The sequence below is a fragment of the Diaphorina citri genome, unplaced genomic scaffold (genome assembly GCF_000475195.1).
Source record: "Diaphorina citri unplaced genomic scaffold, Diaci psyllid genome assembly version 1.1 scaffold486, whole genome shotgun sequence".
NCBI lineage: Eukaryota > Metazoa > Arthropoda > Insecta > Hemiptera > Psyllidae > Diaphorina > Diaphorina citri.
The window spans coordinates 83,509-99,958 of NW_007377921.1; the positions used below are offsets into that span (position 1 = coordinate 83,509).

General features: G+C 36.9%; 1 protein-coding gene across 1 annotated transcript; it reads left to right on the forward strand.

Annotated features, from left to right (window-relative positions):
- Nucleotides 1–1,523: 1,523 nt before the first annotated feature.
- Nucleotides 1,524–15,938, forward strand: LOC103509310 (F-box/LRR-repeat protein 14). The gene is made up of 5 exons (XM_026823690.1): nt 1,524–2,189; nt 12,745–12,812; nt 13,323–14,117; nt 14,264–14,724; nt 14,849–15,938. Exons 1-5 carry the CDS (start codon nt 1,940–1,942, stop codon nt 15,054–15,056), a joined length of 1,782 nt encoding a protein of 593 aa, XP_026679491.1. The 5' UTR covers nt 1,524–1,939; the 3' UTR covers nt 15,057–15,938.
- The last annotated feature ends 512 nt before the right edge of the window (nt 15,939–16,450 follow it).

A 16,450-nucleotide genomic window follows, 5' to 3' on the forward strand; every position in this document is an offset into this window, starting at 1 on the left:
TTATTTAAGTCTTGGGTACCTATTCTACTTCTCGTTTTGGTGTCAATGCTGTTTTAGGATCAGGTTTAAACCATTTGGTTATCTCTCCATAAGATGCAGACCGTTCGAGAGTTATGGTGGAAATCCAAGTGTCAAAAAAGACAGCTTTTTTTTACGAAATTTCGGCAGTAAAATTTTACGCCTAAACATTGCTCGTTAGATTTCGAGGCTGATCAAACTTAACGAAAGTCTCGTTAGGGGCCGTTTTTTATTGAGTTCTCGTGTTCACTGACTGAACCTTTAGTCAATTCATTTGTTTAGGTATCCAAGTATATAATCCTTCCCATTTCATTCAAACCTTGGCTATGGCTATGCACCTAGGACTAGGATGTGGTAGGACACAGTTGTCCGTTCACATTCCGTGAGCCCACCCTGTATGAATGTGTATCAACTGCGTAAGTATAAATTCTTGTTAGTGTAAGAATAAACCTATAGGTATTCCTTGTATATTCTTGTGAGTACGACGAGTATAACGAATAGTTGAGAACGCGTGATACAGGCTTCACGTACGTTCCGTGTTTTTTGTCGTCACAAAAACTAATACTTCGTACTTTTTACTTTTTTTATTTATTTAGTTTAACTATTATTTCATTATTTTTGTGTGCAAATAAAGGAATTAAATCTTCTTGGTTACGTGATTTTATTAATTTTTTAGTCAGTTCTTGGTGTTGGTAACTTCTTTATTTTACGTATTTTTGATCAGTAGTCGGCTACGTTCCGTGTTTTTTGTCGTCACAAAAACTAATACTTCGTACTTTTTACTTTTTTTATTTATTTAGTTTTACTATTATTTCATTATTTTTGTGTGCAAAAAAAGGAATTAAACCTTCTTGGTTACGTGATTTTATTAATTTTTTAGTCAGTTCTTGGTGTTGGTAACTTCTTTAGTTCCTTGTATATTCTTGTGAGTACGAATAGTTGAGACTGTTGAGAACGCGTGATACAGACTTCACGTACGTTCCGTGTTTTTTGTCGTCACAAAAACGAATACTTCGTACTTTTTACTTTTTTTATTTATTTAGTTTTACTATTATTTCATTATTTTTGTGTGCAAATAAAGGAATTAAACCTTCTTGGTTACGTGATTTTATTAATTTTTTAGTCAGTTCTTGGTGTTGGTAACTTCTTTATTTTACGTATTTTTGATCAGTAGTCGGTACCTAAAGTGTTGTCCGGTTTAGAATAATCACGTGTGTTGATAGTGTACCTATTGATGAAATAGAACAAATAACCAACTTACTAACTAAACATCGATTGAATTAAAAAATATAATAATTTGTTAAAATTACAATTCATTCTAACTTATTTTATTTGAATAAATTTCAACATTTTCAACACATTTTCCCCCTGTACCCACAAAAATTGATCTCGAAAGAATTTTGTTTTTATCGTCAGTGTAGCATTGTGCACCCGTCAACTCCAAATAATGCGGATTAAAAATATTAAAATTCAATAATATATTTTTCGTGTGAAAAAGTTGTCAGTGTAGCATTGTGCACCCGTCAACTCCAAATAATGCGGATTAAAAATATTAAAATTCAATAATATATTTTTCGTGTGAAAAAGTAAAATTTGTGTGTCGAGTGAGAATTAGTTACCTCTATATTTCCATTATCTACGCTACCCAGTACCCATACAGTGATGATAACAAAGAATTAACTCGCTTTCAAATCACTGAGAAAATCACTCCCCTTTTCACGCGATCTACCATAATTATTTTTCTGTGTAGTAATATATCAGGAAATCACCCTTTCTCAGGAACACAATAACATCGCAAAGTGAGAAAAGAAGAAAAGAAAGGAACTCCCTGAAATGCTGTCAAGTAAACTAGAAACCCATTTGTAAACACCCAGGCCATTGGCCGCTGAAACCTCTGCCGGCCGTCACTCAAACCTCCGGAATGAACGAATATTTCACCTCCCTCTCCTCCGCGGCCTCGCAACCCCTCTACTATCCTCCGTTCAAGAAACGCAACCACGGCCACTACTACCTCTATCAGCCACACCGCTATGTCACATCGGCCGGCGAGAACAATGGCAACACTGTGGAGGCCGTACAGAACAGTGAGGAGCCGCAGGGGACTCAGATGAGCGCCCTCTATCCGGAAATATTGGCCATCATATTCAGCTACCTTCCCCTGCAGGACAAAGGTAAGCATATCATGATGAATAGGTGCAATAGAGTGGAGATAGAGGCGTTATGCCTATGACTAATAGGTACATAGGTAGTTCACCAGAATTTTTACATAACATTACGGTACCTAATCACTCTGAGTCAGAGAAAGCAAAATTTTCTTTATGAGTTCACCATTTCATAATTTCATCAATATTGAACCAACCGTTCGAGAATCGGGCATAATACGAGTAAATAAATACATATTCACCTTGTATTAGGTCAAGTAGTTTTAACATAAATATGAATAAAGGATTAGGGATTTTCCCAATTCTGAAAACCCCTGCATGAGGGAGAAGAGATGTATGTATTTGGACACCCACAATATCAACAGGGATAGAACTATGCTGGAGAATGAGGCATGTAGGGAAGACATGATTGAATGTCATGCATTCCCTAATGTTAGCATACCTACTGCTACTGCCTATACCTATGTACACATCCGTAACTGATAACAACACAAAGTCAGACTTTTTAATCAGCTCACACACCAGTCGTCTCTCTCTCTCTCTCTCTCTCTCTCTCTCTGTTTTTGTAATGCTTCAAGTAGGTACCTGTAGCTATACAGGGTGGCGGTAATTTTGTAATGAATTACCGAGACATTGTTAAACCTACTGGACAAAAGGGATTTGTCACCCCTAACCTGGTAGTCCTCAAAGTTTTTGCAACTTGTAAGTCATGATTACTAATTAAGTATACATCAGGTCTAGAAATTCAAGTGCTATCACCATGGCAACTGTTATGGACACTCATTATATGGAGGTTGTGAGTTCGAATCCCTGGTCTCAGAAAACTTCTTTCTATTCCATTCGAGAGTTGCTTTAGAATAAAAGAGAGCTCGCTTGGTTCGATCCTGTATACAATGTAGGTTCTGTGTTTGAGTGCATGGCATGGGGGTTTCAAGGCTGTTTAGTTAGGTGCCAGTGCTTCCCAACACTTGACTATTTCCAATGCAGGACAGACATTAATTTCTTCCAATGCCTAGGAGCAGAGAGTTGTTTTAATTAAAATCAAAATGGTTCAAAGGTAAATCCATTCAATGAATAAACTAAGGGAGTTTAGTCACATCCACTACTAGAAAATGAAATAATTATAATCTCTCTTCTATGATATCTATAATAATAAAATAAATAAATAAATGACTTTTCTTTGTGTTACTATATCACAACTTTGGTGCTCACTGCAGCATTGTAGGATTTTTCCAAATACATATATCGCAATAATCCAGCTCCCAATTACCTACCATGCTGGCACCGGTCGCTATGCGCATTTATATTACATAGCTACTCATTTTCCACACGAGGCTGAGTGGGCCCCGTAACGGCCAGTCACGGAATCAAACATTTGCATTATACAAATTTCTTGACCCCGCCGGGAATCGAACACGGGTCTCCCGCGTGCAAGGCGAGCGCAGTGACCACTACGCCATGGGAGCTGACATTGGGGGCTTTTATGGGGCAAAAAACTGATTTTTACGGGTTAATTTCCTATGGGGCACTTTGAGGTTGAACACCCTGTATACATAATTAGATAATTAATTAATTACATAGGTACCAGTAAGTAGTGAGAAAATCGCACAACTGGCTTTTATGTAGGTAACAATAATAATAAGTTTATTCTTTCATTCTTTACATATTCTTCATCATCCCTGTAATTACTTCTGTACTTTTAGGGACCATAACTTCTTCTAATTATGTAGTCTTGATTTTCATTTTTTCATTTCATATTTCATTGTTGTTTTCGAGATAGTGGTTTTGTATTTTTTCATTTCGTTCTTATTGTATATCCTTTAACATAATTATGTACAAAACACAAACATTGCTTGCTTTATGAAAACAATGTGAAGGTTTAATTTTTCTACATTCATTATGAAAATTCTCAGATATTTTTACTTATAAGTTGCGCAACATAACCCTAATATCAGCCACATCACATAAGTATTACACATACTCGTACTATGATATCTGTCATACCTACTAGAGAGAAAAAGACATGTGATGGGAATGAACCCCTCCTGAAATGACCCATAGGTTCCTTATAAACAAAAATAACTCGTAGATTTATTATAAACTAGAGACCCAAACGTCAGGATTGTACTCTAGGGCTCTGTGTTGAATTGTCAAATATTGTTCATAGTTATAGTGAGTCAATTTGTCAGGACACGAGGTACCTACACAACAGGGCTGTCTGGAAGAGACTGACCAGAATACCAGAAACGCCGACCCTATTTAAATAGGAAGAAGAAGAAGTCATTATGACTCCGTTGTGTTTAGGAAGCACTGGGTATTCTCTTCTTAGCACACATGAGAGTTGTTCAGGACTGGCAGCTAAGCAGCTTGGAACTTGTGATGTTCTTCGGGTTCTTAAGAAAAAATCATAAAATATATAAGAATAAAATGTATATTATATATTTTTCAGTTTATATAAAGTCGTACGGAGCCCGTATACCTATACAGGATATCTACATTATTTAAGTCTTGGGTACCTATTCTACTTCTCGTTTTGGTGTCAATGCTGTTTTAGGATCAGGTTTAAACCATTTGGTTATCTCTCCATAAGATGCAGACCGTTCGAGAGTTATGGTGGAAATCCAAGTGTCAAAAAAGACAGCTTTTTTTTACGAAATTTCGGCAGTAAAATTTTACGCCTAAACATTGCTCGTTAGATTTCGAGGCTGATCAAACTTAACGAAAGTCTCGTTAGGGGCCGTTTTTTATTGAGTTCTCGTGTTCACTGACTGAACCTTTAGTCAATTCATTTGTTTAGGTATCCAAGTATATAATCCTTCCCATTTCATTCAAACCTTGGCTATGGCTATGCACCTAGGACTAGGATGTGGTAGGACACAGTTGTCCGTTCACATTCCGTGAGCCCACCCTGTATGAATGTGTATCAACTGCGTAAGTATAAATTCTTGTTAGTGTAAGAATAAACCTATAGGTATAGGCTGTATGCTGTACCTCTATACTATACTCTACAGCTATACATTTACACCCGTATTTATGAACAAGTTCTTCAGATCGTTCTGAGAATTTACTTGAGAAAAAACGTACTCAGAGGTAATCACGTTCTCCACGGGCTGAAAAGTACAATACGTACCGGATTCTGGCGGACATGCATTTTTTTTATACTTTTTGTCTGGTGTGTTTTATATTACGTTGCATCTGAACAGCTGTTTTGTGTTCTCACGGGGTTTGAGGTGCCACAGGACAAGAAGACAGCCAAAAATTGGGCTTGAACCGGTGCACTCTGGTGCAGAAAACGGTCAGCCAGACTTCATTTCCAAAAAAGTTGTCGAAAAATTTGCTTTACCACAAACACTGAGATTTGACTCATATTTTAAACACACTGTATTAATCCATTATCTTGATTTGTTAAGTACCTCGCCTATAATGGAGTAGGTATTTGATTATTTGCTGAGCAAATGGATTTAAATTTTCATACTCGTGAAGTTTTGTTGTCTTTATACTCAACTGAGTATCTTTTCTCCGTTTCGAATGGAGAATATGCTGGAATGAAGGTACAGTCGACTCTCGATAATTCGAAATTGGAGGGACCTAACTATTATTTCGAATTATCGAGAGTTTCGATTTACCGAGATGTTCGAATTAGCGAGAGAGAAAAAATTAAAACTTCGAATTATCAAGAGATTTGAAAAGAATGAAAAGTGTTTCTAATATGAACTTGTATTTATGTATGTTAGTTATTGTACATAATAATTATTGTTATTATGTATAAGCATATCTACCTGTTTATTATTATTATTATTATTATTATTATTATTATTATTATTATTATTATTATTATATTATTTTGAAGAAATCTGTTATTTTGGTTTGCTTTGTATCAATAACTTGGACCATAAGCCACAATTTCTAAAATATGAAAGGATTTCTATAATGTATCAAGAGAAAAACATAAGAGGAGGGAGACAAGTTTAAACTGGAAATTTCGAATTATCGAGTGTTTTTGGTAGACAAACTTCGAATTATAGAGTGTTTTTTTTTTTTCTTGGTCCAATTCTTTTTACTTCGATTTATCGAGCGTACCAAAATGCATTGATTTTTTTCGAAATATCGAGAGTTTTTCAAGGGACCAGACAGTTGCTTCGATTTATCGAGAGTTTCGAATTATCGAAGGTTTGAATTACCGAGAGTCGACTGTATATCAAAATAAACATTAAAGAAATAATAAATTAAAATTGTTTTTTTAATTTTTAATAGGTAATCGTTAATCGTAAATATTTAAAAAATAAATTCAGATAAAAATAATTAATATTTTTTTCATCAGGACCTTCACTATCGTAAAAATGAGTACCTACAACTTGGCTCGGGCTCCCAAGAGATACTTGCGATTGCGAGATCCAGGAGAATACATGATTATTTTATTTATATTATTTTCTTTATTATATCAAAATAAACATTAAAGAAATAATAAATTAAAATTGTTTTTTAATTTTTAATAGGTAATCGTTAATCGTAAATATTTAAAAAATAAACAGTCGACTCTCGATAATTCGAAATTGGAGGGACCTGACTATTATTTCGAATTATCGAGAGTTTCGATTTACCAAATTGTTACTTTTAATAGGTAATCGTTAATCGTAAATATTTAAAAAATAAATTCAGATAAAAATAATTAATATTTTTTTCATCAGGACAATATTGGTGAGCTTTCGATGTACTCCTGCTGTGATAGAGTCAAAATCTATCTTGCTCTATGCTCTATGACAATGATGTCCTGAGTGACATCGAAAGCTCACCAATTTAAATAAAATCCTTTTTAATCGTAATTATTATTGTCCTGATGAAAATATTAATTATTTTTATCTGACTTTAATTTTCAAATAATAGAATATTGAGTAAAAAATAAATAAATCTCAAAACAGCTAAACTCACAAAGTCACAACACAAATCACAGGTTTTTATTTATTTATTTCATTATTTCATTCTGTTTTTGTAATGCTTCAAGTAGGTACCTGTAGCTATACAGGGTGGCGGTAATTTTGTAAGTCCCCAAATTCCTCTAATTCTCTCAGTTATTTCTGTGTTTCCTCTTCCAATGTGATCATTCAGATCTCCCCCAAAGAAAATTCTCTCCTCGTTTGGTATGCTCATCACTTCTTGTTCAACTTCTCTCCAGAATTCATCCTTTTCTTCATCATCACATCCAACTTGCGGGGCGTACGTGCTTATTATATTCTCAATGGTGATTGGATTCGTAATCCAGAGGCTGAGGGTTCGAATCTGAGGAGTGGCAGTATGTGATGGTTGGGTGAAAGTACTTCCTCTTTAGGGTTCTGCCGCTCACAATCAACTAAAAATATTACTGCCCCAAATTTTCAGGGTTTGTTTAAAAACTGGTTTTTTGATGTCCCGGCCTTTGATTGTCAAAGTGTACTTGGATTCAAATATGTAGATGAATAGAATTCTCTCAGTTATTTCTGTGTCTCCTCTTCCAATGTGACCATTCAGATCTCCTCCAAAGAAAATTCTCTCCTCGTTTGGTATGCTCATCACTTCTTGGTCAACTTCTCTCCAGAATTCATCCTTTTCTTCATCATCACATCCAACTTGCGGGGCGTACGTGCTTATTATATTCAGTTCAATGTCATCCAGTTGTATTTTGACACTCATCACTCGATCACTTCTTCTGTTTACGCTCGTTACTTTGGTTTTCATCTCACTATCCAGCACTATTCCAACGCCATTCCTTCCCCTGCCATCTGCACCATTATAAAATAGTTTATAACCATCTCCAAGTTCTTTTGCTTTGTTTCCTTTCCATCTGGTTTCTTGTACGCACAATATCTGTATCTTTCTCCTGGACATAAGGTCTGCTACTTCTCTTCCTCTACCGGTCATGGTTCCAACATTCAGCGTTCTAACTCTCAGGCTTACCTACCTTGGCTAACTTCTTTAGCCGAGCCCGCCTATGACTCGGTAGCCCTTGTCCATTTTTCACAGATGGCAGGCGAGATATCTGCGCGTTCCTCTATGTTGCCTCTTCTCTTATGTGACAGGTTTTGGCAATGTTGCCAAGTTGGGCTTCGTTAGGGTTTTGCATGTTCCTGTAGGTAATGCTTAGGGTGACCATAATTTTTTTGGCCCAAAGCGGGACGCAGTCCTTTTTGGACGAAGGGGGGGGGGTGGTAGGTACAAACATATTTTATACCCACTAAGTATAAAATCTGTTTGTATACCCACTTAACCAGGTAGGTATACGTACGTAAACATAAAAAACAAAAAGACCTACATTTTATTTTCAAATATTTTGATACATAATATTGTACAATATTGGAATCTTAAAATGGATTTTTTCCCGAGCTCATTGCTCTCAATGATAATATTAGGTTCGGACCAGCTAAAGCGGGACAATATCGGGACTTTGGGCGAAAGCGGGACATTTTAGCGTCCCCAGAGGATTTCTCGGGACAGCGGGACCAGAGGCTCCAAAGCGGGACTGTCCCGCCGAAAGCGGGACGTATGGTCAGCCTAGTAATGCTGAAAAGGACACAGGGGTATGCGTGAGGTTAGGTAATAGGTAGATTACTATTACTACTTACTAGTAGCCGTTAGTTTTAGTTATTCTATGCCTATACTAAGGGTATAGCACACTAATGCATTGTACGAGGACAGGTGACCATCTGGTCACTTTATACTGTTTAGATCAGGGGTGCACAAACTCAAGTGACCGCGGTCCGAAGTTCGTCAGTTTTGACACATTTTTTAGCTAATTTAACACACAAAAATCAGAAAGAAAATATAGGTAGCACTGAAGGCAATTTTTTTGAAAATTTTGTTCCACCTTTCAGAAACTCAGCCTGATCAAAATTTACTGTGCCACAGGCAATTTTTTCATACAGTATGTACCTGAAGCTTGTCAATAATTAATTTTTGAGCTACCTAATTCTTAAATCCTCTTCTACACATTTTTACCCCGTCCTTCCGGGAAGCCCCGGGAGCGCGCAGCGCGACCTTAAACAAGGAAGCGCGAAGCACGACCATATGTACAACCCCGCGAAGCCCCGGGAGCGCGACTGTATAGTGTATACGCAACCTCCCGAACACGCAGTGCGAGTAATAATAGTACATAGGTACTAATTTTCTTTAACCACGATCGAGTAAACTACGGGCAGAGCTCGCTTGGTTCGATCCTGTATACAATGTAGGTTCTGTGTTTGAGTGCATGGCATGGGGGTTTCAAGGCTGTTTAGTTAGGTGCCAGTGCTTCCCAACACTTGACTATTTCCAATGCAGGACAGACATTAATTTCTTCCAATGCCTAGGAGCAGAGAGTTGTTTTAATTAAAATCAAAATGGTTCAAAGGTAAATCCATTCAATGAATAAACTAAGGGAGTTTAGTCACATCCACTACTAGAAAATGAAATAATTATAATCTCTCTTCTATGATATCTATAATAATAAAATAAATAAATAAATGACTTTTCTTTGTGTTACTATATCACAACTTTGGTGCTCACTGCAGCATTGTAGGATTTTTCCAAATACATATATCGCAATAATCCAGCTTTTCTCCATATTGAAGCTCTGCTGAGCATTAAAACGGGCAAAACAGAGTAGAGCGCCGCAGGCGAAATTTTTGAAAAATTTAATCTACAATCTTTCAAAATAATAATTTTAATCCTCTCAACACATTTTTTTAAAGTAAATTTATGAAAAAAGAAAAAAAAAAATTCTTGTTTTTTTCTTAAAAATCGAAATGAACTCGCGGGCCGCACGAAAGGAGCTGGCGGGCCGCAGTTTGTGCACACCTGGTTTAGATATTTAGTTATTCATCCCTTATGTTATGAAGCATAGGAGCAGCCTCTACAACCAAAGTGTAGTGGGTAGAACATCGTCCAAGCAAAGTTCTATTCTAACGGGAGTTTGGTAACATCCACTAATATTGATACGGGAGATACATATATCACATCCACCAAGCACATTCTTCTTCACTGCATCAGTTATGTAGGTAGGTATCTTCTATGTTCTCAGCACCCCTGCTGTGATTTGCAAGGTTTAGGTGGTACTTTGAGTGACATAGGTATATTCCGCAAATCCGCACTTCCGGGATATTACTTGAATTCAAAGAAGTAAGGAGAGGCTAAAGTTGGGAAACGACAGAGTATACTCGTAAGTATTGGGTATACCTAAAAAACTGATTACACAAAATTCAACTGATTGGCTATAAGGAGTACGAAAATTAGCTGACTGACCATAAGGCAATATGTAAAATGGCGGTTTACATCGTTTGGCGAAAGAAAATTTCGGAAAAGTCGTACCATTTTCCAGTAGTACAGGAAAAACCACTTTCGGGATCATATAAAACTCAACTGATTGGCAATAAGGAATACGAAAATTAGCTGACTGACCTCCAGGCAATATGCAAAACAGCGGTTTACATCGTTTGGTGAAAGAAAATTTCGGAAAAGTCGTACCATTTTCCAGTAGTACAGGAAAAACCACTTTCGGGATCATAAAACTCAACTGATTGGCAATAAGGAGTACGATTCCTGTACTACTGGAAAATGGTACGACTTTTCCGAAATTTTATTTCGCCAAACGATGTAAACCGCCGTTTTGCATATTGCCTTAACTCTCTAACGATAACGGTTGGTCCAATTTTGATATTTGATGAAATTTTTTAACCTAGGAAAGAAATTCTTGGTCCCTTAATTATTTCAATGAAGTCTAGAATCTACTGAACTGCTACTGTTACTAAGTAATCTCCTACATCCTACATGCATTGTAAACTTTGGTGACAGTCTGCTCATTTTTGTAGTATTGGCAACTTTAGTACCTACCTCAAAACCAAGTCTTAGTCGTTTTGAAAGAGGTGATTTTACGTTTAGATATATGGCGCCGATAATACAAAAGCTACTAGACACTGGTACATAAGACTCCACGGGCTGAAAAGTACAATAGGTACCGGATTCTGGCGGACATGCATTTTTTTATACTTTTTGTCTGGTGTGTTTTATATTACGTTGCATCTGAACAGCTGTTTTGTGTTCTCACGGGGTTTGAGGTGCCACAGTCTCCCCCCACATAGAATATAGAATTTCAACTTCCTCTTCAATATAAATAGGTATACCGGGTGACAAATTTATGTTCTATGTGCAAATCCTCATCTGGGATTGGTTTCTTCCAATTGATTGGAGGAAGACCTAGTTCAAGGGTAAGCCCTCAAAGGACAGTAAATATACCGGGTGACAAATGTTCTATGTGCAAATCCTCATCTGGGATTGGTTTCTTCCAATTGATTGGAGGAAGACCTAGTTCAAGGGTAAGCCCTCAAAGGACAATAGGTTATACCTACTACCTACCAGAAGGCATTTCATGTGTGAGGCTCGACTTTTAAACTGAGCTTTGAGCGATGACACGGCGTTGAAATGTGGTTTCGAGTCATCAATTGATCAGTTACAATGAAAACCTACGTCCTTATGTATATTGTACCTTCATATGGGTCAATTTTCGGAAGTAAATATCTAGTAGCTTTTGCTGATGCGCTTGCCCAAAAGACAACATAGACCTGGGAGTATGGTTTGAATGTGAACAAGAGATTTCCATATTTGAGAGGATGGGGTAGGTACTTAATTGGTTGAACCCGATAGCTGAGCGTTTCAGAAGACATTTCATGTGTGAGGCTCGACTTTTAAACTGAGCTTTGAGCGATCACACGGCTTGAAATGTGGTTTTGAGTCATCAATTGATCAGTTACAATGAAAACCTACGTCCTCTTATGTATATTGTACCTTCATATATGGGTCAATATTCGGAAGTTATTTCTAGTAGCTTCTGCTGATGCGCTTGCCCAAAAGACAACATAGACCTGAGAGTATGGTTTGAATGTGAACAAGAGATTTCCATATTTGAGAGGATGGGGTAGGTACTTAATTGGTTGAACCCGATAGCTGAGCGTTTCTTGAGTCTAGAATAACGAGCTTTATTATTACCTAAACACAACAAGTTTCTCTTAGTCACCCTGTACTATACATAGGAGTATTATATATCATGCACTTGCAGTAACTATATGTATGTATATGTATAGCTACTTGGAACATTTGCACGAGAGAGAGTATAGAGCCTTCTGTTTATAGGCGGCGACCCCACAAAAGGCCTCCAGTGTTTCCTTTGTTTGGTCAATTTATTTCATGTTATTTCGCCTGATTACAAACTTTATTGCTCCTATGTTTGGGTGTGAAATTCAAGGTAAATGTACGGCCGTCTTTTTAGGGAAATAAAGACGGAATGTGTGAAATGTTAAAGTGTGTTCTTTTAATACCTACAAGACCTTAAACTGTGAATTACCAGATTTCTGTAGATTTAACGGGGAAGTAACAAGGAACAAAGTTTTCTTGTGATTTAAGTAAAGCTCTAATAAGTCAAACACTTTTCTACTATGAATGATCATCAAACATTCAATATTAGCCTATTCTGTGATCTTCTAACGAGTAGATATAGGATGTAGGTTCTTTGTCTAGTGTCTAGTGTGATGTCTAACATGCCTTTGTTTTCCTCTGATTCCAGGTCGTGCTTGTCAAGTGTGTCGGAAATGGTACAACACAATCTATCAGTACAAATCCTTGTGGAAGAACATAATAACTATATGTATATTATGTATAGCTACTTGGAACATTTGCACGAGAGAGAGTATAGAGCCTTCTGTTCATAGGCGGTGACCCCACAAAAGGCCTCCAGTGTTTCCTTTGTTTGGTCAATTTATTTCATGTTAAGTATTTCGCCTGATTACAAACTTTATTGCTCCTATGTTTGGGTGTAAAATTCAAGGTAAATGTACGGCCGTCTTTTTAGGGAAATAAAGACGGAATGTGTGAAATGTTAAAGTGTGTGTGTTCTTTTAATACCTACAAGACCTTAAACTGTGAATTACCAGATTTCTGTAGATTCAACGGGGAGAATGATCATCAAACATTCAATATTAGCCTATTCTGTGATCTTCTAACGAGTAGGTTCTTTGTCTAGTGTCTAGTAGTCTAGTGTGATGTCTAACATGCCTTTATTTTCCTCTGATTCCAGGTCGTGCTTGTCAAGTGTGTCGGAAATGGTACAACACAATCTATCAGTACAAATCCTTGTGGAAGAACATAGAGGCCAAGATCCATCTCTCCAACAACAGCTATAGTAATAAGATAATCATGAAGAATATTATCAAGAGTATTGTCAAGCGAAACATTACCCGCATCCAAATCTTATCCACCAACAATAACAACATCAACCTTCTCTTCAAAAACAACTATATGATCCGCTCTCTCAACCTATCCGGGCTTTACAATCTGAATGACAATATCATTCTGAACCTCATCATAGTGAATGTGAACCTCAACAAGTTCAATCATCTGACACATCTCAACCTCAGCCTATGTAAACTACTCACTGATAATTCCCTCATGTACATCTGTAAGTTTATGAACCGCCTCACTGATCTCAATGTGTCCGGATGCAATTCCATCTCCAACAATTCACTCCTCGTCATCTACAAACACTTGTCCGAGTTGAAACATTTGAATTTGAAATCCCTCTGGCTGATCAATGATATTGGCATTGGGTATCTGTGTGGTGTGGGAGTAGATCTGGAGGAGGAAGAGGATAGCAAGGACATCTCATTCATGATACCACGACGCGGCGGTGTTAGTCATTCCAGACTGAATAGTTCAACTAGTAGTAGTAATAATCTAAATGAACTCATCAATAGGATAGATAGTAGTAATAGCAGGAGCTCAGGCGTTCAGACGGGTGACGACAACTCAAATAGAAACGAAACTCAGGAACGAAGCAATGCTGAAGGTGCTCCAAGTAATGTAGATAATAATTCTTCCAATAGTAACTTATCTGTGAATCCCTTAGTGAAAAGTTTACCTCGGAAATATCTGACGAGTCATCTAGAGACGCTGATCCTGCAGGATTGTCAACGGATGAAACTCAGGAACGAAGCAATGCTGAAGGTGTAGATAATAATTCTTCCAATAGTAATTTATCTGTGAATCCCTTAGTGAAAAGTTTACCTCGGAAATATCTGACGAGTCATCTAGAGACGCTGATCCTGCAGGATTGTCAACGGATAACAGATGAGAGTATCAAGATTATATCCACCAGTATGACGTCACTCAAACACTTGAACCTTTCATTCTGTATCAACGTTTCTGATAACTGTTTCAAGTATATCAACAAAATGCCTCACCTTAACGAACTCATACTGAGATCTTGCAACATCACTGACACGGGCATCGAGTATTTGAATTCCAATCTCGATAATCTGACAACGCTGGATTTGTGTTTCTGTGAAAGCATTACAGACCGGACGTTGCAACACCTGTGTGTATATATTCTCAACTTGAAACACCTCTATCTGTCTCACTGCCACATCAGTGACACAGGGCTATCACGGATCTCCAAGACTTTGTTCAATCTAGAAAACCTGTACCTGGGACAATGTCATAGTATAACCGACGCATCCATTATACAATTCATACAATCCTCTGCGCTCTCCTCCGAACCGAGTGCCGATCATAGCCGAAGTGATTCTGAACTCTCACGAAGGACTGTACCTGGGACAATGTCATAGTATAACCGACGCGTCCATTATACAATTCATACAATCCTCTGCGCTCTCCTCCGAACCGAGTGCCGATCATAGCCGAAGTGATTCTGAACTCTCACGAAGGAATGAATCCAATGGTCGGCTCTGTTCGTCTCGGCCCGATTCCGAACGAAGATTGAAATACATTGATGTGTATGGATGTAAATTGATCAACTATAATGTCCTTCTGAATGCTTTAGCTCAGTCGAATAGCACTATTGAGATTAATTTCGGTTTATGACGTCTGGGATTGTTGGACTCTATTTATTCAGATAGTTTAATTGTTATTATTTTTATTTTGTTGTTGATTTATTTATTGAATTTTCGAAACCTTGCTCTCCGCTGTAACAAATCTTTCATGACAGACAACCATGTGGAATATTTTTATTAATTTATGTTCAACTTTTATTTTCATTTTATCATCTTCTCTTCCATAAACTTCATCTACTCTTTTTTACATCTTTCGTCAAGGATTCTTTTTCACTGTCGGTGTATGGACATCCTGATTTAGAGATTTCCTCAACCCTATAGAATATTATTTTAGCTATACGGAACACTCGTAACATGTGACTTTGAAACTTTAGGGAGAGGAACAAGTTTCAATTTAACCCTTTTTCATAGCAACTGTTTGGCAATATTTATGTATTTTTTAGGTTCTTGCAATTTTCCCTTTTCTTTTTTAACCCTTCTTAAAAGTTGTCCACCATTTTCTGAAACCCTTTTTTCTCTCATTATGTTTTAATTTTCCCTTCTTTTTTTACGTTTTGAGATTTTGTTGTTAGGTGTGGAAAATACGAGCACGTTTTTTATATTTTGATTTTCATAATGAAAGGATGATCTCATATTTTTATTTTCAACTTTTTTTCTATTGTTAAAGTTTTTGTTAAACCTGTTGGACCGTTTTGTGTGTTTAAGAGATGAGTAGATGACGCCCCTCAAAGAATGGCTTGAGTTGAACTTTTAAATCATGACCACATACAATTTCAAATCACTGTCTAAAAACACAACCTCGACCCAAAGTCTTGATCTTGCCCCAAACCCCAAATTGAACAGCTCATCCCTAAAGGGAATATAGCTAAAAAGGCAATTCAGGGTTTATACGCGACCTGGAAAAACTGGAAAACCTGGAAAAGTCATGGAAAATCGTAAAAATTTAAAGAAAACCTGGAAAAGTCATGGAATTTGCCACCCGGTCAAAAATTAAAAATGTTCAAATTATTGAATACCAAGTTTTTCCGAAAAAGGGCCTGCGGCGCATTCCCCCTCATATTCCTGGACGTTCTGCATATTGCATATTTTATTCAAATGAAGGGGTAATCTTACTGATATTTAATTATCTCTGTTCCCTAATTTTCTGGAAAACTCATGGAAATTCTCTGGAATAGTTCAATAGTCATGGAATTTCATTCCGGGAAGAGCGCATAAACCCTGCAATTTTTATATGTAATTGTTTGGGTATGACTTGTTTTATTATCTAAGATTCTAAGTTCAACCTGACTCATTCTTTGTATGAATAGTTGTATTTGCGTCTCTTATTTCTTCATTTGTGCAACCTTTTCTAATTGGTGATTCTGTTAATTATTTAATCAGCTCGACCAAGAGAAAGAGAAAACTAATATGTTATAGGAAGTAAAA